Below are 12,946 nucleotides of genomic sequence, written 5' to 3' on the forward strand. Positions count from 1 at the left end.
AGAATGTGACCTGAGCAGAGAAATGATGCCACTCAAGCTGTGTTTCCTACTTAGCTGCATTGAGCAGGAGCTTTTGTAAGATCAAGCTGAAGCATTTTGTCCCTTGCCTGCCAGGTTCAGCCCTATTGGGTGTGCTGTGTTCAGGGGCTGGCCAGGGAAGAGCCCCTGTGGATACAGTTTTTCTTGAAGAACCTGCCAAGGTTCCAGATCTGAAGCCCCAATTCAGCAGAAATGACATGCAAACGTACCTCAATCAGTAAACAATTCAACACAAGCTAAACTTTTTGTGTCCGATTTCTTCTGGACTGTAGCTGGCTTTGTGTTGAATAGGGCACAATAAAACAGCAGCTTCACCTCAAGCACATGCTTACACGCAAAGCTAAATTAGAATTTAAATCAGATTAATGTGATAGGGAGGGGGTGGCAGAGGATTTTTGAACTTTCATTTCTCTGTGATAGTTTTGATTTGCCTGGAGTTGGATTTTCTCAAGTACTTAATTAATTTTCTTTTCCCCGGGCTTTGATTTTTCTTGCTCATGTTAACCAGCATGGATGGGATGGTTCCAGGGATATCATCTCAATGCTTCAGAAGGTTTTCTGATTCAAATTACTTTATCGTTAATCCTAGCTTAATATAGAAAAGACCCTTTGAAATGGCCTGTGAGAGCTGCCTCACTAAAATACTTATTGCTTTTTTTATTTTATTTTTTAAACCTTTATTAGACTGGAAGTCTGCAGGGGAATGAACACATGCGTTCAACTGCTGTTGAAAGACTACACCATACATTTCTTATACCAACATCAAACCAAGCGCTTGCAGAGCAGAGGAACTCACTTGGGTGTTTTCCTCATGGAGAAATTTTCCAGATGAGACTATGTATTTAGAAAGGACAACAGGCCAACAGCCCATACCAAGTTCTTATGTAGCCCAAAGTATGGTCAGGCTGCGTCCAGTGCCAGAGAAAGCACCGTTTAAGCCTGCCCTACATTTGAGCAGCCTTTGAGGTAATTCAGAGGAACTGACTGCATGCTCCATGCCTAGAAACACCATGATGTCAATGCACACATGCACTTGTACCCTAAGCTACGCCTCACAAATCGTCCCCCTCTGGAGGACAGGTCAGGACTGGACCAGTTGTTCTGGGCTGGTAACTCCCAGGTGGCTGGGTGGTGTGTTAGTTATAGCATTTCTAGCTGTTCTTATGTGCTGCAAGAAAAAAAGGAAGAAAAAAAAAAAAAAAGAATAGTGGAGCTAAACTTCAGGGTCTTTCTGGTCATAAAGGTCTTGCAGAAGTCACCAAGATCCTGTTTGGTGGCAGTGAGAGCGGGTAGCGGCATATGGCATCATGAGCAGAGGAGTGTTTGCTGGATCTTGCCGATGAATGGCACACACACTCTGTCTCCCCACATACCAAAAGCTGCCATAAACAAGTGTAGCTGTTGCAACCCACGTGAAAGTTCCTTACAGAAATTATCCCTGCCATCAGGGAAAATATTCCCTGACAGCAGCACTGGTAGGTGTTGGGCAATCCATCTATAAACATAAATTCTGACATGGGTGCTCAAAGACAATACTGAGAATATTTCCATTACCAAACCAAGCAGTTCTTGCTTGCAGCTGTTACCAGCTGCTTTCATATTGACAGATGTGAATCATGCCAACATTTATAGTCCTCGTGAAACCATTAATTATATTGGCAAGACTTTAGAGTAGAAGTTTAATTTGTTTTCAGCTGGATGTGAGCTACTCAAAGCATTCCTTCCGTCCTAACATACTCTCATGCGACCAGTACAACCCTGTTATTCAGCAGGCCAGGATGAACACCAAGAGTGCGACATGTAGATACCAAACTCTGCATTTTGGGGGCTTGTTGTATGAGGCCACTGGTAAGCCAAGCATCCAAGGGCACAAAATGCTAAGAGCACTTCCCCCTGCTTCTATCCCAAATTCTGCTCAGAGTTCCAGGATGATTTACTGCCTTCAACGCTTATGGCTTGCTTGAGATGTTCCCCAAAGCCACAATTAGGCAGTTGAGGGCTGTGGGTTGAAAAGGTCACATCTTTCTTGCAAAGCTTGTATGTTTAAGCATCTCAATGAAAGTAGATTTATGTGTCCACTCTTAGGTGCTTGCAGTTGAAATAACTGTACCACCCATCTTGGTTGGAGTCGTATTGTCTCCTTCCACATACAAGAAATTCCGTTAGGTAGGAAAGTAAAAAGATCCTAGAAAGTTTTGTTGTTATCCTAAACTAGCAAGTACCCAGCTGCGCGAGGGGATGATGCAGAAAGCAAAGGCCCAAAACAAAGAACCAGTTACTAACTTAGTGTTTAATTTTGCAGGAAAGCTTTCAGAGGAAACATGTTTTTCCTTCTGCCGATGTTTAAAACTGCAGCAGTACATCAGCTACTGTTACATGATAGGGAGCTGGGAGCTGGGATTGATCAGCCTGGAGAAGAGAAGGCTCCGGGGAGACCTTATAGCGGCCTTTCAATACCTGAAGGGTGCCTATAGAAGAGCTGGGGGGGGACTCTTTGCCAGGAGGTGTAATGATAGGACAAGGGGAAACGGTTTTAAATTGGAAGAAAAAAGATTCAGATTAGATCTCAGGAAGAAATTTTTTACTATGAGGGTGGTGAGACACTGGAACAGGTTGCCCAGGGAAGCTGTGGATGCCCCATCCCTGGAAGTGTTCAAGGCCAGGCTGGATGGGGCCTTGACCAACCTGCTCTAGTAGGAGGTGTCCCTGCCCATGGCAGGGGGGTTGGAACTTGATCTTTGAGGTCCCTTCCAACCCAAACCATTCTATGATTCTATGATAAAATATTTCCTGAGTTTCCTTAAGACTTACTTTCGTGCCTCTGTAGCCCCCAGACAGTTGCTCCTTGCTGTAACATCCTGTGTGTTTTACTTAAATTAGACATAATACGTAGATAGATAGAATTTGCTATGTACTTTCATGGTCCTTCAGGTCCTAAAGAGCTATAAAAATGCATATATTAATTAAATGCTAACATTGCATTGTCATTTCAAGCACCAGATTTAATTAACAGAACACTAGTAAGGAAAAAGATTATATCCGCACACTAGAGTCTATTTTTTGCAAATCCTTATTCACCAAAGCCTGTGCTGTCACCCATGTGGGGGCTGTACACACGTGTAGGAGCATCAGAAGTCTGAAGCCTTTCACTGACTTCAAATACATGAGTATGGCTTTCAAGCAAAGGCCGTCCCTTTAGTTCCTCCCAAGAACTTCCACGTTTCTGCAGAGACCAAGTGCTGACCTGTCTCCAACCACTTTCTGTTCCCTCGAGGCAGGATGCAGATCATGAAGCCCGTGTGGAAGAAGCAATAACTCGAATGCTGGTGTGTGCCATAAAATCAGCAGAAAACCCCGCTGATGGAGATCTCTGGCTAAATCCCACCGAGGTGAGCCCTCTCTTGCTCCCATTATAGCAGTGATAACAGAGAATTACTGACATTTTGTTTAGCTCCCCCTGAGCCTTTCTGCTGCCTGAGAAAAAGAATTTTTAATTCCTTCCCTTCGCGTAGCAAAAGTGATTCACGGGAGATGATCATGCAACACTGAACTCAAACGTATCTCCTTTTAACTGAGTGTGTCCTGGGTGTTTTCTTAGGTTGAGGCAACGTCCCATGAAACCAATCTTCAGTACCTGAACGAAGCGGTGTCCATGTACCTCAGGAGTCAGAAGGCCAGCCTCTCAGAGCAGGCACGTCCCAGCAGCACGCCTGCAGAGCCAAGGACAAGCACCTCATGCAAGAGGAAGAGAAGGGAAGCTGCCTGCCAACCAGAGGGCTGCAGGCTACTGACCCACGGGTCGGGCTTTGCAGCATTTAAAGCAGAAAAGCCACAGGAAATACCTTTTGGGCCTCATCTCATTCAAGTTTTACCACAGTCCCAAGAAACAAGGTTGATGGGTGGGGCTGCAGTGGAAAGTGACAGTGGAGATCTTCTCCATGAAAATGAAGGAGGACATTTGGGAAAATTACACTGCACCAGGAAGCAATTGGTAACGAGTAATGACCATGAAACACCCGCACATCAAATGGATGCGGACGGCAGCCCAAACGCCTCACAAACAGCCCTTTCTACCAACGATTTGCTGGACTGTTTGGTTAATCCCCGTGTCATCAGTTTGGTGGCTCAGCTGCTGTTGGAGAGAACAAGAGTTTAGTGCCAGACTGCTTTATCTTTTCTGAAATAAAGAAATCAAATGGCAGCCTTGTTCTGGGTGTTTAAGCTCAGTAATAATTGAATGTTTCATTTCAGATAATTTTTAGGTACAGACAACAGCTAATGGAAGTGGCAGGTTGAAGTTGAGCTGAAAGAAGAATAACTGGTTACTGATGGCTGGGAAGAGAAAGGTGTGTTTATTCGGAGAGCTCCTGGGTGTTAGGAATGGAACAGAGCTCACACAGTTATGATCCCACGTCATTGTGGATGGGATCTTTAAAATGTTCTACAGCTCTGAGCATGGGCTGGGGACAGCTGTGCAGAAACAAGCAGGCTCTGCACTTGAGGGGGTGACAGCACAGGCTGTGATTCCTCCTGCTAGACCTAAACTAGTCTGCTAGACCTAAACTGCCAGGAAGGGGTTTCTTGGTTTTGTTTGTTGTTTTTTTTTTAATTTCATTTATTTTAAACTGGAGCTGCCTAACTGTAGTGACTGACAGCTTCAGCCTGAGCGCCCTCACTGCCCCAGGAACCAGTAAACCAGCTCTGGTCTCAAGGTATCCCTTGACCCAACAGTAAATCCCACAAGCATCTGTCACTAGGAATGAATGTGGATTGGCCATATTGAGGAGATGCTGCAGGACTGGATGCTTCACAGCTGGGGTCAGAATTGGGAAGCAGACTTATAGACAGGTTTGATCTGTTTCTACATTCAAGCAACAGACTTGCACACAGGAGGTTGCACAGGCACACAGGAGGTTGCAGTTTGCACCTTCCCAAGAAGTCCTGGCTCATCCCAGCAGAAAAATTCATAGAATCATAGAATGCTTCCAGTTAGAAGGGACCTTAAAGATCAAGTTCCAACCCCCCTGCCCTGGGCAGGGACACCTCCCACTAGACTGGGTTGCTCAAAGCCCCATCCAGCCTGGTCTTGAACACCTCAAGGATTGTGGCACCCACAACCTCCCTGGGCAACCTGTTCCAGCGTCTCACCACCCTCACAGTAAAGGATTTCTTCCTAATATCTAATCTAAATCTCCCCTCTTTCAGTTTAAAACTCTTCCCCTTCATCCTATCGCTCCACTCCCTCAGGGTGGGCCATTTAAGTCCCTAAGAGGCATTCAGAGGCCCTGAACCTCACACTTGCTCCCTCCCCTCCACTGCCAAAGCTGCTCAGTGGCTGGAGGGCTGAAAAAGCACTTCTCTGCTGTCCTTCATCACTGCCCTCCCAGGGCTGGGAAGGTGCAGGGTAGCATCACTAGCAAAACAAGGATGGCTTGACGACAGGCTCAGGAGGTGGTTACCTCCTGAGGGGGGCTAAGAGTAAGTCAGGTAAACTGACTTACTGTGGGCTGCAGCCCTTGACCACATTTAAAGTAAAATGGTCAATAAGCGATCAGCAGACCACTTTAGAGATGGTAAGTTCAAATAAATCTCAGCCAAGAGGTACAGCACTCACTGCTGCATCTACTTCTTTCCACAAAATAGCATTAAGTTTTGTCACAAAGCTCTAGGAGGGGGCGAGACAAAAGCCCTTAGCAAGAGAGCAGCCTTCAGCTGGTTCAGAGACACTCAAAGCTGGGAGACAAAAGGCCATCGGGAAGTTACTGTTATTATTTAAAGCCAGATGAGCACAGTTCCCTATCTCTAAGGAACAAAACAAAGCAGTTACGACTTTCTAGCCTCTGTCCAACTCTTTACCATAACAATAAAAATTTAATGACTTTTTTTTTCCTTCTGGTTGTAAGTGGTTGCTGTACAAGACCATCCTTTCTTCGAAGTATAGTAGTCCTTGGATTTGTTTTTGAAGGCTGGGTTGTCCTTTGATTAAAAGGTTACAGAACTTGGAAATATAGAGAAGAGGGTGAGTTAACACTGAAGCTGTTCACAGAGGCTTGAAAGAAAAAAACTGGAAAGAGAGCTGCTGAGATCTTCTGGGGATGCTCTCGCCTCCTACCATTTCTGTCAGCAGTGGCAACAGAGGCATTTGCCATAGCCTTAGCAGGGTTCTTCTGGGACAACTCCTGTGAAGCCTTCGCCTTCAAAACTTATCTTTGCTCATGCCTACTAGCACCTACAAACCAGTTTCTCTCATTAACCTGTTTCCACGTTCATAACCCTGCACCACCAGCCATTTCCTGATATTTCTTTTCCCTGGTGCATATTCCTTGCTAAATACATGACGCTGGTGCTGTTTTCACAAATACCATTTTCCACGCAATTTATAATTGAAAAATCATGATGGCCAAGTTGCTTTCTCTCTGCTTTTATACAGGTTGTGGGTTGGCAGGGCCCTGGTGTGTATCTAGACCACTTACTGCCCCACCAACAGGTTAGAAATCCAGGAAACCTTGCCATTTAAAACACCATGGTTACTTTCAAAGCCAAGGTTTCCAGCAAATTACGCCTTTTTGGGTCTTTCCTTCCCTTCCCAGCACCACCAAGTAGCTGAAGTAAAGGCACACAGGGTAAGGTTTCTGTGCTTGTTAAATGTGACCCTTCAAGCCTTTTCGATTTAATCCTTGTCCAAGTGTATTAAGCTGTGGGGCTCATTTTTGGGGGGCAGTGGTGGTGTTTTAAGTTGTGCAGCCATAGTAGGGGCTGTATCAGCTGTCTTTGACCCAGAAGTGAGCAGTTTCAGATGTCCTGCTCTACCCTGGTAATTGGGCTCAGACCCTGATGACACCTAAGTACCATTTTCAGCAGCAACCTGCAGGCAAGGTACGATTCTCAGTGGCATCTAATGAAATCCACTTCTCTTGTTTTATGCTGATACACCAAACCATCTCAACGGGGTTGCACCGCTGTGACAAGACCAGAATTTAATAAACAGTCCCATTGGCACAGGTCATGTTTGTGCCAAATGGATTAAAAATTAGTTGAGAAACGTCTTAATCCCGGCTGCTGCCTTTAGTGGTTCCCCAGGCTCCCAGGGAGCAGGTCTGCAGCCTGTGGCAGCCCCATCTCCACACATGGGCAGGTCTTGGCAGAGCTGGGCTTTAGTGACAGCCCCCTCCCGTCCTGCTGCCACCCTTGTCACCGTCCCCAAGCTGACCAGAGGGGCTGGGACCAGTCAGGGATGGCTGCTGCTCCCTGCACTGGGGAGGAGGAGCTGCAAATTCTTCGTTTTAATTCACTGAGCAAAAATAGTCTTGCAATAAAAAAGCTTTTATGTCTTGAAGGGATACAGGCAGTAAAGCCGAGGAGGAGGAGGAAGAGGATGGCAACGTCGCCTTCCAGTCCCCCAAATGTGAACTTAGCTCAATCTTTCCTCCCGACGCAGAGATGATTTTAACGTGGCCCGCACGATATCTGTGCTGAACGGTTCCTCCCTTCGCATCCAGAAGGACTGTCCTTGAAAAGGCTCCCTGAAGGGTTTTGGAGCTTTTCACAGGACTTGCCCCCCCTCCCCAGGTGATGGCCTTGGTCCCTGTGTTGGAGGAGCCCCCTCAGGCTCGGTGTGGGAGCAGCCTTTCCATCAGGGCTGAGGGACACATGTCGGGAGACACATCGCTCACCCCTCTTGACAAACACCCTGTCAGGGGACAGTCACGGCTCATCCCTGCCCGGGTGCAGCCTGTGATTTAAGGGCCAGGCTGTGGCCAGAAGCCATTAGCAAAGGGGACGGGGAAGAGAGCGAGCAAGGCTGTTTAGGATGCCAGGCAAAAGCACCAGAAGGACTTTGTGTCTCAGAGGCGCGATATAAAAATCTCAGTCGTCCGCTCGGCACACGGGTGGAGGGAGAGAAATGACCACAAATCCAGAAAGTCACGTATGGCAAATGGCTCGCACACCAATAACAGAAATTTATAGCTCTGACCCGTTTCACAGGATACTGAGTGCTGTGATTTCTGACACTGTTTCTAAATTCATGGCCACTGCGTGAAGAAGCTCAGGCAAGTTTCTACATATTCATAGCGTTAAAAATAAATGGTTTCTGACCTCTCCAGTGACAGCCTGGCTCAACGAGAAGCAGCAACCCAGCACCCAGCCCTCTACAATCAGTTGGAGGAAACTTTCTTTCCCTGCTAAGAAAGAGTATTTCCCACTCACTGCCAGCAACGGGCACGGCAACAGTTGAGATTGTGGCCTGCAGCCATCACCAGGGTGGTCACAGTGGCATCAGGCTTGTCATCTCTGCTTTAGCTGACTGTCAGTAAGAGGTTGCCACTGCATAGCTCAGTGGTGAAGTTAAAGCCATTCTCTAGCCCAGGGGCCAGTGTGTTCATCTCCCCACACACACCCAGGGCATTCCACTGGCCTGATGGAAGCCCTGGATCTTCCCTCCCTCAAACCCAGGTTTACAGAGTGGTTCATGGTCCAGCCTGGTTAATTTCTCCTGGACTGTCTGACATCGCAATTCTCCATCCTTGAGCACAGCCCTCACCTAAAGGGACTTGCACTTTGCTTGTCCACAAAGAAAACCATACCCAAAGGAAGAAGTCCTAGTTCTCAAGAGAACAGGAAGAGAAAAACCCCAAACAGTTAGATTTTCCAGAGTCACAGTCTTCCACCGAAAACCTCCCCACTGCATTTCACTGGGTACCATTTTATTTCACAGCAATATTTCCTCCCATCACATTCGGATCTTTTGGGACTTCTGCTCTGGCACTGTTTGCTTGATGCCACAGAGCAACTCGGTCGCAGAGCTGTGACATATGTTATGATATAGCGTTAACCATAAACTGAAGTTGTAACTAACACATGTGGCATATAGAAGAGAAAGAGAATCCTTCCACAGTGCTAATTGCCCTTTAAAAATCAAGGCAATGCTACATATTAGTCCTTTTGCCAACTAGTAAGCTCCTTACTGTGCTTCTTGGCTACAAATATGAACTATTTAGGTGCACGGCATGGGCAGGCTTCCTCTCTGGGGGAGTTTCCTGACATTTCTGTTGTTACTACAACAGTGGCTGATGGGGAAAGACCTTTGCAAATGATTGGACGGGTTTTACCACTTAGTTCATCTGAAAGGGTGAGGAAAAGCAGCATAGCTCTTCTGCACCATGCTTTTCTGTCTCTTGGGAGGAGGAGTTCTGATCCCACAGCTTTTTGTGAAAGCCTCCCAGGGGCCCTGGGAACACAAGCAGAAACCCATGAGCGCTCTCACTTTCCAGGATCCCTGTGTTGAGGGACCTGGGGAGCCCTGCAGCTTGTAAAAGCATGTCCCACAAGCCAGGAGCATTGCCTGGCAACCAAATCTCACATGCATTACAGCTGCCCTGGTCCCTGTGTTATTGCTAACCTGTTTGCAGGGGCAGCGTGATGGAAAAAAGACACGTCTAGGTTCCCACTCGGCACGTGGTACAGTTTCTCAGTAAAACACAGCTCTAGGTTCTGAGGGCACAAACTTTGCCCCTTCCAAAGCTCTGGTGAGATTGTCTCGGCAACAAGTTCTGATTCCTTGTGATGACCCATGAAAACCACTTCATGAAGGTCTGAAACTGACACTTCAAGCACCAAAGAACTTTTAAACCCAACTTTCCAGTGAAATACATGGGCCTGCATCTTTCCAGGTCAGAAAGGCTGCTCACAAAAAGAGTTTTCATCTCCCTGGGGGTTATTTGAGTCATGTGGAGCCACTCTCTGCCCCATCACTGTCACAGGGAGGATACCTCTGAGCTTCCATAGCAGCCAAAGGGTTAAACTTGTTTCTAAATTTCTCTCTCATCCCCTCCCTGCCCCTGCAATGCCCCATTCTCCTGCTCCCCAAAGTCTGGACATTGCCCATTCAAAGCACCAGGCAGCAAAACTCACCCTTCTTATTTAACAAGCACCAGCCTTAGCCTGTGCCCTGGTACAACACCTGAATCAAATCCAATTAGCAGCTACCAGAGCCAGCTGAAAAACCACCATTACAATGAAAAATGGCGTTGCACAAAAAGAAGGCAGAGCAAGTGGGGCCATAACACAACTTATTGCCACCCCCAGACAAACAGCCTCATAACTTACGGGGAGCTCAATGCCTCGCCTGAGTTTTAGTCTCTTTTTCCCCGGGGAGGTAACACACTCCCTCCACCCCGTGCCCTGCATTCGCTCAGAGCTTTGGGTTTGTGTCCGAAGGGATTATGGTCTCTGCCATGGTTAAAAGTGGAGCTTTCTGCTACATGGCAATAGTGGTTTAATTCCTTGTTTGCTGCTACCTTGATTGAAAGCTAAAGAATTGCAAAGATTGACGCCACACACTGCACATAGATCATCACCGCTTTAGCCACAGCTCTTTCCTTCTGATAGCCCACCAGCTCCATCTTCCACCTGTTGATAGTCCCCTGGGGACAACCCAGCCTGGGCAAGCCATTTGCAGCTGGGGACACCATGGGATCACAGGCCTCCAAAACACCAACGTACTTGGCTCTAAACATGTGAACAGACCCTATTGCCACCAGGTTACATCCCTGAGGTGAAGCCCTACGGGCAGATCAAGGCCAGAGAGCAACAAGACCAACACCAGGGTGCAACACATGCCATTAGAAGCCTTCCCAGCCCCATGGCTGCCAGCCACGCTGTTGCTGTTTTTAACTTCAACATAATGTTTACAATTCTAATAGGAGAAACACCAGAGCACAGACTAGTAGTAAACAAGCCTACCCTGGCTGGGGCAAGAGAGAAAGGAAGAGATGGCCAAGCAGGTCTTTCCCATCTCTTCCTCTTTGGAGAGTTAATTAGCCAGGCAAGGTAATGGTATTTGTGCATTTACTGCATGCACTGATTACAATAAATTTTGTCCTGCATGTTAAAGTCAAAAACATCTCGCATCTGCCAAAAAGCAATCAGGACCAATTAATGAAGATGTAATTTCCCCAGATGCTGCTATTAACATAATTCACAGTGTTCCTAGCAACATGAATATAATTAACCCAGTTAACCACCACTCTCATCAGCGCTGCACTGAGCTGCCTGTACCAGCAGCGGAGCCTCACCGAGCCCCATGCCTGGGTGGCAGGTCCACAGGGCTGCAGGTCAGAGCTGGTCCCCACTCCCCTCCTCTGGGGGTGGGTTTGGGAGTCACAGATGTGGCCCACAGCACAGCAGAGGCACAGGCTCTTCTCAGAAGCAGGACAACACAACAGCCCTTACCCCACACAGTTCATATGACTCAAAAGCATCTCTGCAACAGGAGGGGTCACACCACAACAAGTCCACCCCAGTCCTGGAAAAGGCATGCATGTGGGTCAGTCAAACACACAGCAAAAATTAAGACAGTCCCTTAACCCACAGTACCTTCCAGCTCTTCTTTCCACACTCATGTCTCACATAACAATGTGGTTAAGCACACAGCTTCAACTTCACCTTCGCCGCCATCCAAAGAACAACAACTTACCATTGGGAAGCAGCAGGACAAGCTGGGAGCCAAGGTCTACAGGGGCCATCAACACCTCCACAAAGTGAATCATAAGCCAGGTCTGAAGTCCCACCAGAGTCCAGCAGCCAGGAGCAAAAAGAAACAGGGGCTGGAGAGATGTGGCTCAAATCAGCACTTGTGGACCAGGGCTGAGCTGCAATGGGGTTTGAGAGCCCCTGAGTGGGTGTGGGTCCCAGGTGAGGCTGAGCAGGGCCATTAGGGCCTTCAGGTGTTTCTCCTCTAATGATAACAGAGCTGTGAGCCACCACCAAACCTTTTACATGCCACAGCATTTGTGGTTTTTTTTACATGCCACTTGCTGTAGGCTGGGGACACGTGATGCTGCCAGTGTTGATGGGGAAGGGCAGCAGTGGTGGCATTTTCTCCCTAGTCTGTCCTAATTCAGCTCCTCTCCTGCTTCTCAGCTTCTCAGGCAGGAGGAAGAGGAGGAGATGAAGGTTCAGGTATTCAGATCACAGTTCAGGGTTTTCCCAGCGCTTCGCAAAAGTCTCATCTCACATCTACATCTTGCTCTCACCTCATCACTCTCCAAATCCAGGAGGCAGGAGTTGCCCTTTGGAAGAGGAGAACTGAGCCTCTTGCAGCCCCCCAGTCCATGTTTTAGCAGTGAAGTGGGATCACTGCTGGCCTTCAGGGCTGAGGGGTGGGTGCAGGCAAAATGCTTTAGCTAGTCCTACTATCTTACAAAAAATTATTTCAATTTTCCCTGGTTTGAGAGAAGAACTGACATTTTCAAGTCGTCAAAATTGGTCAGAAGCAGCAATTTCACCATGTACCCTGAAAGGATTTTTGGGCTGGTTTTTTTTGTTGTTTTGTTTGTTGTTTTTTTTTATGTCCCCCTCCTCCTCTCCATTTTCAATGAAATTTCACATCAAAAATATATGGGCAGCATTTCTAAAAACTTGGAAGGCCTTTTCTCTCCTGAGGGAAGAGCCCCTGATTTCTCTCCTAACCTTTTTTTCTGGCTAGAGAGGAAGCAAGAAAGGGGATGTGAAAAATTAATGAACGCTTCTTTTCCCCCCAGAAGTGCGGAAAGTTTTCAGATGAATTTAAACAATTCAGTTCTTTCTTTTGATACCTTTGGTCAATAGGGAGTTGATTTTTCCAGCCAGGTCTGGGAGCACCTTGGAGCTCCTAAAATTTGGAGAAACATTGACCAAACCCCATTTCCTAGCTTGAGACCATCAGCGCTTTAAATAATTCATCTGGTTTCTTGCAGACTGATTTAACTGAAATCACCTGAAAATACTAGGCTTAAAAATATAGGTAATCTGCCCGCTCAGAACAAGCAGGACATTTTAATGAAAGTCCAGACCTCTCTAAAGGAGTGAGTAGTTTAACAATTACGTGATATAATAACATGTAAAAAGATGCTGTGGACAAAGGTGA

At 47.0% G+C, this 12,946-nt stretch overlaps 1 protein-coding gene across 1 annotated transcript in view; it reads left to right on the top strand.

The window, feature by feature from the left end:
- Positions 1-4,240, top strand: part of HSPBAP1 (HSPB (heat shock 27kDa) associated protein 1) — a 29,457-nt gene extending 25,217 nt beyond the window's left edge. The window contains exons 6-7 of the mRNA XM_014938800.1: positions 3,318-3,428; positions 3,638-4,240. Coding sequence (XP_014794286.1) covers positions 3,318-3,428; positions 3,638-4,195 — 669 coding nt within the window. The 3' untranslated portion in view covers positions 4,196-4,240. The remainder of the gene's footprint in view (positions 1-3,317; positions 3,429-3,637) is intronic.
- Positions 4,241-12,946: the final 8,706 nt, after the last annotated feature.

This window comes from Calidris pugnax, unplaced genomic scaffold (assembly GCF_001431845.1).
Source record: "Calidris pugnax isolate Ruff unplaced genomic scaffold, ASM143184v1 scaffold21, whole genome shotgun sequence".
NCBI classification, from domain to species: domain Eukaryota; kingdom Metazoa; phylum Chordata; class Aves; order Charadriiformes; family Scolopacidae; genus Calidris; species Calidris pugnax.